The sequence below is a fragment of the Halichoeres trimaculatus genome, unplaced genomic scaffold (assembly GCF_033239565.1).
Source record: "Halichoeres trimaculatus isolate MK-OKI-2021-1 unplaced genomic scaffold, fHalTri1.1 fHalTri1_scaffold_10, whole genome shotgun sequence".
In the NCBI taxonomy this organism is placed as follows: Eukaryota; Metazoa; Chordata; class Actinopteri; order Labriformes; family Labridae; genus Halichoeres; species Halichoeres trimaculatus.
This window is the reverse complement of record NW_027437187.1, coordinates 14,997,992-15,016,420: the sequence shown is the minus strand read 5'-3', so window position 1 is coordinate 15,016,420 and position 18,429 is coordinate 14,997,992. Positions and strand designations below refer to the sequence as shown.

At 42.7% G+C, this 18,429-nt stretch overlaps 1 protein-coding gene across 1 annotated transcript in view; it reads left to right on the top strand.

Annotated features, from left to right (window-relative positions):
* The first annotated feature begins 542 nt into the window (after positions 1–542).
* The window catches only part of mob2a (MOB kinase activator 2a), a 71,388-nt gene continuing 53,501 nt past the window's right edge, over positions 543–18,429 (top strand). Inside the window, exon 1 of the mRNA XM_074678476.1 lies at positions 543–1,125. Within this exon, the coding sequence (XP_074534577.1) occupies positions 1,109–1,125 (17 nt within the window). The 5' untranslated portion in view covers positions 543–1,108. The remainder of the gene's footprint in view (positions 1,126–18,429) is intronic.

The following is an 18,429-nucleotide window of genomic DNA, read 5'->3' as shown; positions in this document are numbered from 1 at the left end:
TTCTCAGAGAGAAAATTTCTACACTGCCTGTGTTGATTATTGAACTATATTGGTGCATTTTATTAAAAAGGTTATTGTTATCATCTTACCTAACTCTTTGACTACTGAGGGTTACCTGTGTCATCAGGCAGTTGTCTACAGTAAGAATCATTTTTAGAAGAAAAAAAAAGGGTGTCTGATAAGGTTCTCGTCTTGGTCATAGGTTATGAGGTAAATTGCTAATTTGAGTGATTTGAGGCCAGAAGGAAAAACACATCATAAAAAAAGATTCTTTAACACCTCAGATTCATTTAATCCTTATTTGGTGTAAGAGGCTCAGAGTTGGGGGATTCACAGCTCTAGAATTTGTTTTTTACATTTACCTTAAGCGTTGTAAGAATTAAAGGCGCTGACAATAGAAAGCACAAATGAAATTGTCTTACTTTAAAAATGTTTACCCTTCTTTTCAGTATATGTATATATTAGGACCGATATTACCATTTTCCACGCTGCTCACTACATATCCCATTGCATCCATGTTCATACAGCCCTGCATGACGCGCATTTTACGCACAGCAGAAACAGAGTGGGTCGGGTCTGTGTTTACTTCCGGACTCGGATTTAGACTTGGCTCAGACAGCAACAGCTCCACTGAAGGTTCAGGCTGTCAGCAATTACGGTAGCCTTACACGGATTCATGACAGAGGTTACCAGGTTGACCGGCGGCATCCCAGCGGACGAGCCTCACTCAGCACTGTGCATACCGGACACCTCTTCACCGGGCAGCCCCGCAGCGCTGCCCCGCTCTCTTTCGTGCTCAAAGTCAGTCAGTGCTGTGCTCCCGCTACCAGCTAACAGGCTGATCTGACTGTGTTGCTGCCACTTCATGATCCTGGCGAGCTGAGGATCAAAACAAGGACACTCGCTTAAAGTTTAAGTGGCGTTTGTGTTTGACCGGCCAGGACCACGCTGAGAGGAGGGACACGGGCACCGGGGAGAGCTACGGACTCGGGGGTCAGACGCCAGGGCAGCGAGGGTGGTGGCTGGATAGACTCGGGGGTCGCCTCCAGCTCCTGGTGGATTTATCCCCTGCCAGCTAACGTTAGCTAAGCTAGCTCCAAACAGCGCCATGGATTGGTTTATGGGGTGAGTACACACGGCTAGCATGCTTAGCCAGCTTACTCTGCTGGATCAGGTCAACTGCGTAGTCTTCCTCATTTCTCTACACAGCACCTGACACCACCGCAGTCAGCATGAGGCAGGTGTACTGTCGGGCTGAATGCTGCTTCATGTCCACTTTAATACATAAGTGTAATAAGAAGCGGGTAGCTTTTTGCCTAGCTTAGCTTAGCTCTGCGATGCTAGCTTGGTAGCAGACCTGGCATCGGTACACCCTCCTAATGTTACCCGGGGCCAGGCGGTATTTTTGGGGATCTCGGTGGCCCGGAGCTATCTATCCAATGATGGCAGCGTCCAGATTAGGTAGGGGGAATATATATGTACAGGGCAGTTAGCTGAACAGATGGCTTATTTATAGGAATGATTAATACAGCAAATGGGCTAACGTTAGCAGGCTGTCTGTGCTGCTAACGCTGCTATGCCCGGGGTGAGTTTATTTCCTCTGCAAGGTGCGCTGGGAGCGTTAGCAGGCATGCTAACAAAATATTACCCAAAGCACTACTTCCAAGACCTGACGGAGTCAGCTGTCAACATTGTTTCCTCGGTTAGCACACAGCTCTCATACTGCAGAGAAAAGCAACTTTTTATACTAACTAAAGCACAATATATACTTGACAACTCGAGGTGCACTGTGTATATTTTATTAGCTTCGACACCTGTCAGAAGTTGAAGATGCTAATCAGTCACCTTTAAGGTGAGGACTGTGAAGTCACATGAGACATGCAGGGTGGAAACTAATGAATGAGATGCATCTGTGTCAGTCTGACACCTGCTACAAATCCAGAGCTCAGTGCCATGAGCTCTGTCTTCAGGATTAACCTGTGACATCTGTGTAAGTGATAGAGTAACTCTCACAGTTTAACAACACAGTGAGTAAAGATGTGTTAGCATGCAGGTACTCATTATTTGCAATGCAAACTTCAAGAATCTAGATTGTCTGTGCATAACAATCATCATATTTGCCTGTAAGTAAGGAAGATGTGTTCATGATCTCTTTTGAATGCAAAAACTTTCATTGTAAGTCGTCTCACTTTTTTTGCACATTAAGGCATGTCCCTGTAAAGTAAGTGTTTTTGCTGACTGTGTATCAGTTTCGGACTGAGGTAGGGTGTAGGCACTCTGTTTTTGGTGATTGTTCACATGGAGACATATTGGCTGACAGATAAGGAGATGAGACCCCCTGCAACTCTGCTTACTGACTAGTACCTCCCCTTTGAAAATTTGGTAGTTATTGAGTCTTTCAGTTTGAAGGATGCATGAGAAAACAGTTATATAGCTTCAGTCGCTACTGTATGACTTTATGGGCCACATTAGGAAGAAGATCTAAGTTTTGGGTGTGGAAGTCACCACCTCATTCCACTAACAGCATTCTTCAGTATCTCCTGAGGCGTATTTGCCACATAAATGTCCTGGCACTGCTTGAAACAGACTGAATTCTCTCTCAGTTGTTCTCTCTTATGAGGCTAAACGACTCGGAGAAAAGTTGTCATGTGTTTTGTAATAATTTGCAGTTTTGCTGTGAATGACCCCACCCTCCGACACTTGTTTTCCTGGTTTTGCTAACTGGTTCTTGCATTGACCCATCTTAAGTTGCATCAGGTCTTTGTTGTACATGTGATTTATAGGTCTTACACTCCCCTTCCGTTTTACCCTGTCAGTCACTCATAAGTAATAATGATTATTTTTGCCCAAACAGTTGCAGCTGTCACAGATGAACTAGTTTTGCTTTGTGATCTGTTAGGAATTCAAAAACAGCACCCAGGTATGTCTTCATGTTACAGGAGGTAAGGACAGCAAAGGCGCCAACCTGCCTATCTGTTAACACTTAAAGATGTGAAATAGCATTCTCCTCTTCAATTGAAGAAGTCATGGGTCTTGATCTGAATACTCTAGGGGAACTACATTGGAAGTATGATATCTGCCATGATTTACCACTGTGAGTTGTCTGCCAGGCATGTCAGGACTTTGTGTTTACCTGCATGTTGTCGACTGTTTATATATATGCAGGCAAGGTGTGCATGTGAGCTGAATGCATTGAAAGCGAGCAGGCAGCGTGCGTCACTGATGGAGTGGAGTCCATGAACGAGTTAACCAAGCGTGTAATCACTCTCAATACAGACCCCGGGTTGAAGGACGCCACAGCCAGAGAGCCATGGAGGAGAAAAGAGAAGGAGAGGAAGAAGATGATGTGAGGAAGAGAGATGAAGGCAGCCGATTTTGGCTGAAATGTACGGATGAAGAGAGGGAGCGTGATGAATAAAGGGCGAGGGGGTTGATGAGGGTGATCTGAAGGGACTGAGAGAGGGGAGACGGTACTTTTTGTGACCAGCAGTTTGAGAAGGGGATTTTGATAGTGTGGTTGATTTTGGAGAGTAATCAGAGAATTTTGCAGGTGGGGTCGGATTAGTTGATGGGTAGGGTATCCGGTAGAAGTCTGATGAGACGATGACAGCCCACTGAGGAGGGACAGATTGAATAAATAGGATGTAGTAGACAGAGTTTTAGTCTGGATCTTTTTTAAGAGTGCTTCAGAAACCCATTTCTCTTTTTGTGTGTAAATGATAGCTTAAATGTATATGGAAACTATGCTCATTCTGCCTGCATGCTGTGTATTTATTTTAGGCTGAGAGTATTATTTTAGAGCTGAATGACCTCATCTGTCCTGACTCAGAGTCAGACAGGACGTCAAATCAGCGGGAAGATGTGCGACGCCCAAATGTGTCTCTTCCTGTTGGGTGAAATGAGCAGGCTTTGACAGATGTTTAATCCCCCTGCTTTTGAGTGATGGATTGGTAGTGCTGAATGAAGAGAGCTAGAGAGGATGGAAACTACAGAGTGCTAAGTGGAGCGCTGCTTTAGGCTGCCTGACCTAAGAGAGACTCCGATTTACCGAACACTTGTCTGGCTTTGGATCACCTGTGACATATCAGTGTATAGACAGAGCATCATTATGCTGCAGCATTAGATTAATGCAGGTAATGGTATGGAGGATTTGGTAATAATAGGGCTTGTTTGTTGTGGACGACAGGTTTTAGAAAACTCCCAAATCTTATTTGTGATTGGTCATGTGTTTCTCATAGGGCTGCAGCTATAGAATATTTTAGTATTCGAGTATTCGACTGAAAATCCCATCGATTAATCGAGTAATCGGATAAAATACATTTTTGTTTAGTTAAAGAGCAGTTATTTTTCAAATGAATTTTTTTCTCTTTAAGAAATAGAATTTTCTGATACAGCATGTCAATAAGAGCACTTGCTTTGGTAGCTCCAAAATTTGTAAACACACTTTGACACATTTTTTGTGCCTTGTACATCTCATCAAATGTTGCGGACCCAAATGGCACCCGTTTCGTAGAATGACCCATAAGTCTCCAAACTCCAGAAAAAAAGCTAGATTTGTTGCTAGTTGCTATTTTGTATAAGAGGTAGCTTGAGGGGTCTGAAAACTCTCTTAATATGGCCTCAGCTCTATTTGAAATACCACTCTTTGATCTTTTTTAAAATTAAACGATTCCTCGAGGCAGAGAAAATTACTCGAGTATTTTTTGTAATCGAGCACCTCGAATCATTCGAGGAATCGTTTCAACTCTCTTAATGTGAGCGCGCACATTTTAACTCTGGGTTGATTCATCAGGTTGATAACCAGCTTCATGTGACCAGTCTCCTCTATAACAGCTGGTGTAGCTAGGTTACCTAAAGATTGCAGAGTTGACACTTAACCAGTGCTGACAAGTTAGTCTTCTCTTCCTCTTTAAAGTCTCTTGTTGCTCCACTTGTCAGCTAAAAACATGTAAAAATAAAGGAGAGTGAAGACGGTGTCAGCTGATTGGTGTGATGGCTGATGTAGAAGGGGAATTTAAACAACCCACTTATAGCCTGGACTTCCTCTACAGTGTCTGTTCAGCATCATAACTCTGACCCCGGAGAAGAAGTTTGCTCTTCTATCACACATTCACTTCAAACTGATCTTGATCTTTCACATTAGTCCATCTGTCTTCTTATTTTCTCGTCTATGAACCTGTTTTTAATCTGAGAGTGACATAAATCTGCATTTGAATGTTGTTAAGCCTGCATTCATGACAGCGTTCAAAGACCGTGTCTCAGTCTCACGTCACATGACCCAGAGATCACGTTTAGTTACAGAGAATGATCATATTAATAGAGTGAAGTGGTTACCATCCGCTACCGAGAGCTGCAGCAGCAACAGTTTCTCTCATTGTTGTTAGTGCAACATTAAAAGCATTCGATTCAAAGTTGTTTCAGATCAAATCATCAAACTTTTTGATCTCTTTCTCTGTAAAACCAGCCCGTGAGGCTCGAGGGGTTTGTAGTTTAAATTGCACAAACAGGCATAAGTAAACTGTGCAAAGATAAAACTGTTAAATCTGTGAAAGCCTTGAATTATGTTTGTGGTATTTATTAATAATGCACCAGTCTCCTGTGTATCTTTGTGGAGGTAGTCATAACATTATAAATGTGAATTTTCAGTTGGAAAAAACATTTGGCAACGCAGTGCCTGACAGGAAATACAGCTCTTCTACTCTAGCTGGGTTTCATCCAGCTGATCTAAATTAAAACAGTTTGTAGATTTTGTATCTGTTGAACAAAATAATAAAAAAAGAATCAAAACCAATCTGCACATCAGCTGATCTGTACACGTGCTGAGCCAAAGCTTGAGAAACCATGGCAGCATTCTGTTTGATGGTGAATTTCGTTTCCCTGATGGGGATTTTTGCAGACAGCAACTCTGTCCTCATGCAACCTCTCTGCCTCATTTCCATGTCCCTAACATACAAACACACACGTACACACACACAAACACAAACATGACAACACACTCACTAATGCACGCAGAGTCAGCCCAGGTGTCTGCTTCCGCTGCTCGTGGTGCAGATGCAGCTCTGATAACAGGCGGTGACAGATGAGCAGACTTCACCTCAGAGCATGCATCTCACCTTAAATAGAAACTAACCAACAATGTCACTGTGTTGTTGCTCGTCACAGGATGGAGTCTGACTTTGCTGTCTTTATTTATGGCTTCATAATCATCTGCAGTGGTTTTTGGTACACTGCTCTGCTGTTAGGACTGACCTGTAGGCAGTGCAGCAGTCGGCGCAGCAGAAGGTCCCTGTGTCGGCCTGGAAAAGAGCTCCTAACTAGCTTATCACTGCACCAGTGGAGAGAGCTTCTGTTGACTGTGTTTCAGATCTCTCTGTTAAAATCCTGGGCTTTTAATCAATTTATTGTCTGGCACAGGTATAACTATATGAAGCAGTCCAGGCCAAGATCTTTATGAGTGCAGAAGCTAGCCAAACCTTTAATGACCGTTTGTTGGTGGGGTTTTACAGATTCACCACGTGTGGTGACAGGCAGCTTGCCCACTATCTCTATGGCTCACTCTTGTTGTTTTAAAAAAGTGAAGTCTTGGGACTGGTGATGTGAGATGTGTAACTTATTCATAAACAGTTTAAAGTTTCCTGTCAGTGAATCAGTTAAAGGGCACATATCATGCTGATCCGTGATTTAATACTTACGTATAAAATAATAAAGTTGAAAACAAGACCTTTCACCCCCTGAATTTTCAAAAAATGAGATATTGTATTTTTTTCTGATATCCTAGAACGAGATTTGATGCCTCTGAAAATAGGTCATTGCCAGTTGGCTGCGAGATTTCGACCTTCGTGACGACATGAGGATCCTTTCTTTTTATTGGAGTAATCTGATAAAGCAGCTCCTCCTCTGTGATGTCAGTTAGTCACACAACCGCCACAGAGGGATACACCCACCAAGAGCCGAGTATAAACGTATAAACTATACATGTTACAGTACTGGTTTGACTCACCACACTGAAGCGTCCTGAGATGATCTGTGTTGAGGTGGATTTTCTTCCTCCTGAGCAGCAGAACCGTCCGGGTCTGACTCGGGGTCCAGTACAAAAGGACGTATCCTACACTCTGTTATTTTATTAGTGCTATCAATGCCTTATGGTGAAGTTTTGGCAAACAGCAAACTCGCTTGGTCTGCTCCATTCAATGTGGCGATTTTGTAAATACTGCCATGCTGCGAAAACCGCCCCCTGGCTCTACCCCCTCCACCCCTCTGATAGAACTGACCAATCAGAGCACAAAGGGCTGTGACGTTGCGAGGTTACAGGAGGTCATTCTCCAAACGGAGCATTTCAACGAGATCTTCAGAATGGCCTAAAATGAGGATATTGAGAACGCTATTGTGGGGCAATGAAGGAACTAAATGACTTGTACCTTGCAGAAATGCTTTACAGGCATCCTAGTCTGGCATAGTGAAAAGGAGAAACAAGCATGATATGTCCCCTTTAAAGACTTGTCACTGCAGGAGCTAAGTTTATTTATTTTTTAATTCAAACTCCTGCAAGTCTGGAGCATGGTTGTGTGGTCCAGCTTGAAAAATATGAACCCCAACAATTCAGTCAAGCTGTGCAGCCTTGTAAATAGTGTGACAGGGTGATAGAATTACATAATTATTTTTGAGGTACAAGAGAAACCTAAACAAAGAAAACTACGGATGCACAATATGTCGATATGAATATCGGTATTGGCCGATGTGTAAAAGTGGGCTGATATCTGCCATTTTCAGAGAATCTTAAATGATCTTTCTAGACCCCAAAAATATTGTTTGCTATGACCATGTAAACACCAAAACTACCTAAAAAGATTTGACTATCATCTTTTATGTCTCTCTTCCTGTTTTTGTTCCAAAAAAACAGACAAAATATACTTTTTTGATGGCGTTAATCTCGGGTGCTCCATCCTTTGATCCTCTCCATGGTCGTCTTTTCTTGCGATCGCACCACTCTTTCTCTCTGAACTACCTCGACACATCATCTGTGTCAAGATTTTTTTTTTTTTACCAATATCAATATTGGTAACTATCCGTTGTTTGTCATATCAGCAATATTAATATCGGCTATCGGTATCAGCCAAATTTTTCATATTGGTTCATCCCTAAAGAAAACGCTGGAGATCAGCAGAGTACCACACTACCTAAAGTCTAGTCACACACATGATCAGACACCTTGTTTATCAAAGAGCGAAAAAAAAATGAAAGAATTCAGTCGGCTGAAATGATGAGGTCACAAGGAGCATAAGGATCTCGACTAGTTCATGACACAGAGGGATGGGCCTCAAACACCAAGGTCTGCTCATAGCTTGGTCCTCCAAAGGGCTGGCCAATCAGAGAGAAGGGGGTTTGTGGAGTGGGGAGCTTTAAAGAGACAGCAGCTAAAATGACTGAGGCTGAAATAGGGGTTTTCTAACACCAGTGTAAAAAAATAAGGATTTGTTTTTTGAGCTGTAAATCATGTAAAGCTACTACAGGGCTACCAGAGTGACAGAATAAAGCCTGAATAAAAGCACAATACCCCTCTTTAACCTGATTATTCACTGGACTTAACACCTAAAATGTGAAGTTGTGTAAAGTTGTTGATGTTTTTCTTTTAAAGAAAATGTGCCACTGGTCATTTATCTTTTCCAAAACACATGATCTGAGTCTTGCTGAGCAGCTGGAAAGATGTCGTTAAAACTGTGTCATGGTGTTATTGAGGAGAGTCACCCAAAGAGTGACTGATTAAAGTCTGGATTGGCAAGCCTTGAACAATGCTGTATTTGCGCCTTGTCCTCCTTACAGCCTCCTCACAGGTGAAGCCCTCACACTTCTCTGTTGTATATTTTACAGTAGCTTTACCAGGTTGCCATGGCCTGTGAGCTGCTTTGCGGTGATGTGCCGCTGCACTGAGGGATTAGCTGAATGACAAGAAGACTAGTTGGTTTGTTTACTCCCCAGCAAGGGCAATTTAGTCACTTTCAGCACTTCAAGCACACTCTCTGGCTCAGTTTCCCTCTTTCTCCGTCTCCTACTCCTCTTTCCCTGTCTCTCTTTCTCTCTGGGGACGCTGATGTGCGGCGACGTTTGCGTGCTTGACTGCTGACTGAGCTGGACTGCTCAGCCGCACAGAGCGAGGCCGTGTCAAATGGGCCCAGGGCAGCCTCATTCCTCTCTGGGAAATGTGGGGCTTTTGGCCGCGTTTGAAGCAAGAAGTTATATTAGCAGAGTAATATTGTACAAGCTCTGTCATGCTGTTTGTATGTGCTGACCTCACGTGTCTTTGGGTCAGGGACAGAGGAAGTAAAACTAGCGGAAAGCAAAGCAGAGCTGGAGGGGCATAGTCCAAACAAACAAGTCCCCATCTCCCCTCTCTGCCTTCTTTTCTTCTCCTCCTTTTTTTTTTTTTTTACCATTTTTGCTCGTCCAGACTGTGACTTTTTTTGGGGGCAACAGTAGCAGAGTCCTCCCCTTCCCCGGCAGCGTATCAGAGCGGAAAACGAGAAGCGGGGTCGTTGACTCGCCGTAAAAGCTCAGCTGTCATAGTTCAGAGGTATTGATGACTTGGAGTTTCACAGGAAGGTGACACCTCGAGCGAGGAGTAAATCTCCACTAAAGGCTGCAAACCAGAAAGAGGTTTAGCAGTTCATAAAAGCAGCTGTAAAAAAACGGCAAAGTTAACCCAAATGATATGATGCTTGTTGTTTAATTGTCCCTTTAAAATAAAGAACTGCTAAGTGAGCTTTCTCCACATTTGAAGACTGTATAATTCAGAGATTTAAGGCACCAGTCTGCAACGTGCAGGGAGGTATAAAGACTCTATTGAATGCTTTCAGAGGAGGCAAATACCCCTGTGTAAAAGAACACACACTTCCACACACACACACACTCCTGAGTGGATACCGCTGCACTCCGGTTTCTCTCCTGAGACTCCTCTCTCCTTCTCTGCCTTCCCTTCCTTTTTCTTCAAGGCAGGAGCACGAAGCGGCCCTGAAATAAACGTGATATCAGGATGACTCTGCAGTTTGCCTTTCACTGAATATGCATAAGTGGATAATTGGAGAATCCAAATGCTCATCCGGCTGTATTAAGCACTTTCAGTGAGCACTTGAGATGGAAACTCCAGTTAGGTGTGGTGTTTTTGAGTCTTTTTTTTTGTTGCCATTGAAGATGAGGTTTCAGAATCCTGAGCGTTGAGCATGCTGTGTGAGTGTGGTGCAACCTGATACTGACGGATCAGAAGGCAGCAAAATGCAACCCAGCTCAGTATGTGAGCTGCTGTGCTTGTGATTCACATGAAGTGAGTCTTGATACATTGTCAACCATACAGTTTGTCAACCTTTGTCCGACAGCTCCTCATGCATATGGTGCTATAAACCCTGAGTGTGCCTTTTCTTCTGTTTTGTGTTTCATATATTCCTTCACAGGGCTCAAAATCAACTTTACATGGCAGTGTTTTCAATATTAGAAATTGGGAGCACCCACAATATATTGAGGAACACTACAATTAGCTGAAACATTGCAGAGTTGACTTTTAGTCACTGTCTCCCAAATCTGTGAGCCTTTATAGCTGCTGGTCTGTCTGAATTCACCCCATCACCCAGGCCATCAGAGCTCACCTCCTTTAGACCAGTAGATGGTCTCACCATCTCCTCTCTTTAGCTCAGCTGATTTTATGCTAGTTAGCTCTCTGTCACAGGCTTGACAACTAATATTGACCGATCAAAGGTCAGTGTTAAAAGTTCCAAATATCAAACTTGATTGGTTATGTAATTGTTGGATGGAACAACGGTTGGTTAGTAATGCTCGCTAAGAGGCAAACATCGCTGTCGACTCATGACGTAACAGCAGTTACTATTTATTAAATCAGCTTTCATATTGATCTCATGGGTGTGTTAGAAGCTTGATTCTGTCAGGTCAAAACCTGTTAACGACCCCTTAATGACCATTTTTAAATTTCACTAACATGAGCAGTGCCAGAGGCAAACTCATCACAGCATGACAACTCAATCTGATGTAAAGAAATCAGAGGGTTTGATTTCTGCTTGTTGACTTGTGGATCGTAGGTGAGGTAAAACAGTTAGCGGCTGTTAGCATTGTTTCAGTAAACAATGCGGTTAAGATATTGGCTTCAATTAGCATGCTAATTCTGCAGGCTAAGCAGTGTTAACATTTTTGTTCTGGGTCTTGTCCAGCAATCATTGCTGAATGAGGACAGTTTCGTGTTAGCTTGACCACAACAGGCAGATGAAGATTCCTAGCCCTACATCGCTGATCATCATGGAATCACTGGAACTATTGTTCCTAAAAAAACTGTACCCATTAATCATTTTAAATTTATAAAACTATCTTTTTCTGCCAACAGGTCTGTAGCTGAGGTCAGTAGCTGGGTAACAGGGTAATATGATTTGTGTCAGTGTCCTTTCACACCCTCTTGGGGTTCTGTATCCCATGACTACCTGCTATGATAGTCACTATCCTTTACTAAACCACTGCTCACTGTATTAGTTTAACTATGGTAGAGAAACATGGTAAAAAAGGTCCCACCACACTGCAAATACTTTCACAAGGACAGCAGGGGTGGTTGTAGGTCAGTGGTGGAGTCGTGTCTCAGTTAGAAGATCAAGGGTTCAATCCCAGCTCCTGCAATCACATGCCAAAAGTGTCCTTGGGCAAGGCACCAAAACCCCATTGTTGGTCAGTGGATGTGTAAGAAATGTTTTAACAAAACGGGATGGTACCCTGCTTTACAAGTCATCTGCATGTTATTCTGGTGTAGATGGATGAAAGACTGTGTATAAGGGGTCACAAAGACTGAGGAGCCGTTTACACGACAACAGTTTTAGGGTGAAACACAAAAGTTCTGTTGCGTTTCAGCCTTGCGGAAACGCTGACATCACACTACACTTTGCTCAAGCCCATACAAAAGGACAACAGTACTGTTGTTACGATCATCGCGTAGTAACGTGTCGTGCTTGTGCTGCTGAATCCGCTGACTGTCTTTATTCAAAATGTGCATCTGTTGCTCCACTTTTGCTCTTCCTATTCCCCAGTGCACCAGATGATCGGCTCAACTCTACTTCAGAGGAGATCTACTATAAGCTGCTTCTGGACAAGACAGTTATAGCACCACCTACAGGCCTGGCATGCTTACTTCAGCGTTTTTAGTCCCTAGGCGTTTCCGTGTAAACGCAGATTTTTTTCACTGCGTTTTAGCGTTTTCAGGTGAATCATTGTCGTGTAAATGGGGCCTAAAAAACACATTATGAGTACTGGTCCGGAACCACTCCCATGGATGCTGCTTCAGCTCATACTGGATCACTCAGACTAACTTTAGGTGAAGATGTGACCAGAACAGCCACTGTTTTAAGCCCTGCTTCATCAGTCCTTTAGAGACGTTGAGGTGTCATGAGTACAACACTCTGGCTAAACATGATCTTCAGCCTGCAGAGCACTGATCTGTTATTGAATGGTATTTAAACAAGTACTGAGATTATCACTACAACAAATAACACCAGTGAAATGTTTGAAGGTTTGATGAAGGGTTGTGTGTGTATCCTCAGAGCCATTTTGTAATCCCTTTGTAGATGTTCTGCTCATTAGAGCCACACAGTTGTGTTGCCCCTGGTGTGTCCTGGGGTGGGAGTTTGCTGTGTCTCTGTGTGTTTGATTGTGTGTCTGTGTGTGATATGTGTGTGTCTGTGTGTTTGTGTGTGTTGCCTCTGTTTCACTTGGCAGCAGAGTGGCACCATGCTGTGACTGTGTTGCTAACGCTCTGTGCAGCCCTGCCCAGTGCACACAACTGGCACTGCCATCAGATGAAAACGAGCGACGGAGAGCAGAAACGGGCCTGACTAATCAGCCTCGGTGCCTTTCTGCCTCCTTCCTCTTGTTTTTTTGTCAAAAGAGAACATTTCCTCACACAACATGTTTCATTTCAGACCAACGTTGCCCACAGATCCTGAGCTGCACTGGCTGCTCGTGGTAGCAAGACTGGCAGCTACAGCGCCGAGAGCAGCTCCTGTTCTGTCAGAGAGTATCATAGTCATGGAGCGCTGCCAGCCAGAGCCGTCTTAAGATCAGCTAAAATAAGTCAAACCCCCTGCAGCAGGATTTAGAGCTGGTGTTACCATCCACCCAGCCACAAGGGACACCCTGTGGACCAGTTGGCTGTGTTGAGCTCAGGACGTATTTTTTTTGTTGCCAGGGCTGTGTTTAAAGAAACACTTTGGTTATGAGCTGAACAGATCCATGACATCAGACTTTCTCTTTTAATAAATGAGATTCTCTCTGACATTAAATATTATCAGCAGATTGTTTTTGTAGCAAAACTCAGGAAAGAACACTTCTTTTTTTTAGAATCTGTCCTTTTCCCACAGAAATGGTTTTTAGTAAACTTTTTAATTTTTTTAAACGTGTCGTTTGATTTTCTTCTTGTATGGTTTGATAATTCTTGTCTTCGGAGTGTGTGTGCAAATTCATCTCACCACAGGTTTGACTCCCTCCAACAAGAGAGTCAGGATGTGAAAGCAGAGACTTGGTCGTGGATCGTTGGGAAGGATAGAGAGTAAGCTGATAGGGATATAGAAAGTGTGGGTGAAGAGCCCTGTTAGGAAGACGATAGTGTCCCAGAGAGATGAGAGGTGAGATATGGAGATAGATGGGAAGTGGCTCCGCGGGTCAGAGAGCTCGATTAGAAACGGCAGAGGTCTGCAGCAGAGAAGAGTTAGAGAGATTAGACAGCGGGGACGCGGAGAGAGAAATGAAGTTTGGAGCTGTGTGCAGGTCAGACACCGAGGGAGGAAATGGGCAGAGATGGAAGAAGAATAAAAATGTTTCAGATCTTCTGTTTCACATCTTGGATTTTTATTCCCAGGTTGTTTGCCCAGCCTTACTCACCAAGTCAGATAAAAGACCTAATTTGTCTTTGAGGAGTAAGCCTTTAATTCTGCATGCTTTTTTTATTTATGTTTCACCAAGATGTGGTCAGCACCCAGGGGCCATGCTTCGGCTCCGGCTCCGGCTTGGCTCAGCTGCTAAATCTGTGCAGAGCCGGTGGGCTGCTAGCGTTGGTGGAAGCTTGCTAGGTTTGTCCTTGGTGGCTGAGGCTAGGCCGCTAGGCTGGTCTGCTTTGTAATTGGATTAGAGATCTCTGCGTTGCATCAGGCGAAGCAAGGCGGGTACACACACACACACACACACACACACGAGCACAAAAATGCACACACGCCTCAGGAAGCCAAGTTCATCTCTGTACTGCAGGTTTTACTTCTCCTCCTCCTTCGTCTTAAACTTTCTCTTTTCCTCACTCTCCTGTCGTTTTCTTCTCCCTTCTTTAATCACCCACTCCCCTCCGGCTGCTCTAAAGATGTATTAGTGTGTACAGTTATACATTTTGTGCATGTGGCTGTAAATGTTTGTGTGCCATGCTAGCTTTAGGTGTGTGTCATGGATACCCGCTCTAAATGGGATTACAGGAGATGCAGCGGAGCTCATGCTGAGAACACCTGCGAGAAGAAAGCACAGGAATAAACAGTCATGAGCGGAGGATAATGTGCTTTGATGAATCTGAAGACAGAGATGTCTAACTGTACTCAGAGGAGTGAGTGAGCTGCTCCTGAACTGAAATAGAACTTCCTGTTTGGCAGCTGTGGACAGGAAGTAGAGTGATGTCATGGTTGGTGTGCTTCCTGAAGGCCTCGTTTAGCCTTTGCTCTTACACACTGTAGATGTGCTGGAACTTCATCTGAGACAAGTTTCACTGAGTTCCTTTAAATGGTATAAACTGAGTTATAGAGCTCAAAAAAATTCATTAAATTTACCTTGAAACACAGCTCTGACGAGATGGTGGAAGACTACAAATTTATAAAAAAGATGTCTTGTGTTTTTCCCCTGTCATTGAAATGTTTATTTTGTGTCAAACTGGATCATAACTTCACCTGACTTGAATCATCAAAGCTAGAAAGTAAAGGAATCAATCCAGTGTGCTGCGAGGCTCAGAAACACAGGACAAACATTTCTTAAACTAATCACATTTTATATGAATGAGTTCACATGTTGTCTCAGACTGTGCTGTATAGCTCTAGTGAGGCAGATGGAGTAACCAAATATCTGAATGGCAGAAAACACCACGTGTGCTGTCTTTAAATTAAGGCAATTCACCGTTGGGTTTCAGGAATAGCGTCAGAGTGACCGCTCTTACTCACTATAGATGATCTTTGACATTTATTTTCTCCAGCTTGTTTCAAGTTCTAAAACTTCAGAGATAAACAGACTGAACTTCATCACGTTATTAATGTAGTCATTCTCATAACGCTTCAGCAAACGCTCGCTGCAAGAGCAGCCCACTGTGGATCATGGAGATAATGTTCTTTAAAGCTCAAAAACAGCAGAGCGGCCATTCAACTGTTAGTAAACCATGCGGCATGTTGTTTTATAGGGGTGGGAGAAAAAAATCAAAAACTGATATATTGGGATTTCTTTGTTCAACAATATCTAAATCAGGATTCTTTGTCAAAAAAAATTATTTTTGTTGTTTTTTTTTTATATTCAAATTCTTTGTTTCAGTCTTTGTTTATTAACTGGGTTGAAAAAAGTTACCACTTTTCTCCAGCAGGGGGTGAAATGTTTCTCTCTGACTTACGCGATGTGCATTTTATGGGAAAATATGACTCCTGATATAGTCTTTAGACATGATCATCATCATTGAACTTTTTCACATGGTCCGGTGTTAAAAAAGCAAACTTAAAATGGTTATATCAAAGAATTGCGAGAATAGCATATCATCCCAGCCCTATCAATTTAGCATATAGTTGATTATTCAAAATTCAACAACCAATTGACACTCGTCCATATCTAGAGCCAGGCGATAACCAATATATCGACCAATATCCGATATATCGGCTGATATATATATAATAAATTCATTGATATACATTGGATATATACCATCTGTAGTCACAAATTATTATAATACCCATATGATTCAATACAGAGACAGAACACTAATAAATTAAAACAAGGAACTTTAATTATAAAACTGTCAACATAAGAACTGTTGTGTAAACCAATGATAAATAAGAACAAGCTGTAAACACAATAATAAATAAACAAGTCAAACTTTAAACAAAGTAAGTATTAAAAAAAATTAAAACTGTAAACACACAATGAGCAATTTACACAACGTTAAAATGCTGAATTATAGTCTTACATTAGAAAATGGTGGATATGTGAATTAACAGTAGCATTTGTCTCTGTTTATCTCACAAAAACGCAACTAACATGATGTTAAAACGTTATTCTATAGTCTTACATTACATAATGGTGGACGGAGGGGCTGGGCCCTCAGGCAGTGTGCAGCCCAACACACAGACACACAGGAACAGGAGTGACAGAATCTCTATGGAGCAAAAATTTTTATAATCGGCTACATTTTGGCCAATGTTGATTAATCGGTGACAGGCATAATGTCACCGATATTATGATTACGATTAATCAATAATCAATTTTTTTCGCCACCCCTATTCATTGGTACATTGTGTTGTTGAGCACAGTCTGATTTAGTTCACTTATGGTTGTTTTTGCAGTAGTTCACAGTTTGTATCATTAAGGACCAAGTGAACAGTGGCAGTATATTATATTATATCATCACAGCTTGTTGATATTACCAGTGAACACCACAGATGTGCTGTTCATTAGATCCCTGGAAACAGAACAAAACAAAAGCAGAAAAATAGACTCTACAAATCATGTGGCCTCCTGATGAAGGAGCAGAGCACTGAATAGTGTCAGGAGTTACAGGTGAGGGTGTGGTGAGGTGTGTTCAGGTTTGTTGGACAGGTTCAAACAAGAGGCTGGCAGCCCTCAGAAACAGGCACTAAAAACCATGTGACAGTTCAGTGACACATAGGAAGACATGTAAGAGAAAAGCATTTCTCTTGTAACAGCAGGTCTCACTTTTTCTCTCTTTGTGTGCGTGAAGTGCCTATACGTGTTAGCTATCGAGTACCACATGTGGATGTGGTTGAGGCGAGAACTTCAACAGCAGCAGTAAGATTAGAGTCAGACAGCGAAAGATCAGGCTTAATATCTGTCAGGCCAGCACCAGCAGCCATATGTTTCATATGTGTGTCTGACACGCCTGCTGTAAAGCTCCCATCTGCACATATGGCCTGTTCATCTTCTCCACTTCCTGCCACCATGACAGCCAAGAGAGGGAGGGAGTGTGTGGCACGAGGGCACAGAGAGGAGGACAGGAGGGCGGTGCTGTGAAGACAGTTGAACAAGTTTTGACTTTGTTTTAAGGAAGCAGTTTAAGCTCAATTATCACATCCACGCCCAGATGATATGAACCCGTTCTTCTTATCAGTGAGGAGGAGTTCAGACGTGGTGATAATTCCCCAAACTGTACTGCTGTCTCTGCATGTATGGTGAATTGTCTTTATATTTGTCAGAGCTGAGTAAAACAATCAATGCATTGCAACATATTTGATGCATTTGTTCTCCTAACACTTTATTAGACACATGCTGCACTTTGATAAATGTGTGTGAACTGCTACAAACCAGCCCCAAACTTCACATCCAACAAAAAAAGGGGCATGAATGAGAAGGTGGAGGAGGAGAGAACAAGGTTAGAGCACTCTGATTTGGATTTAAGGCAAAGGGTTGAGGTCATTATATGGAAGCTGCTGACTGGGCCTCCCAGGAGTGAGGCTTAACAGAGACTGAACACAAAACAAAAACACAAGACACACAACCGAGGATTTGACCCCTATAAGGCTTCTGATATCCCAAGAGGAAGTGTGTGCATGTAAACACAGATAAGTCTGCCTGACTGAGGGCTTACAGAGGGCCACGCTAAGGAACGTACACATATAGTGTGCTCTGCGCTTCATCGTAATGTCACAGTCAAGATCTTTCTCACACAGCTCTTACAACATGTCACAACATGAGACTTTTTCAGTCATGGACCTATAAAAGATCGTTCAAGTCACCGGTGGTCTCTGAGCTGGCTAACGAAACTGACAGCCTGGTAGCAGTCAGAGCTAGGTCAGAAGCTAGCTGTGCTAATGACTGGCTTTGAATTCAGGGGTATTATGGGTAGTATCAGAAGCGTGGGAGTGAGGTCAGCAGCTCACTTTGCCACAGTTGAAACCAGGAAGTCAGAGAGAAGGAAGAAGTTAGTTTACACCAGCATAGCCAAAATAATCTCTCAAATCTCTGAGTCTTTGTTTCTGCTCTAGCCTACTTTTTTTTCAGATGACAGTTTAACCTTAAAGTGTATTTGTCATCTATTATTATTGAGTTAACCGTGAAATTAATTAGTCATTTACTTATTTATGTTAGACAAAGAAAAATGTAGCAAGCTAACTGCAGTACAACATAAACATACATAAACACTCAATGTTTCTGCTT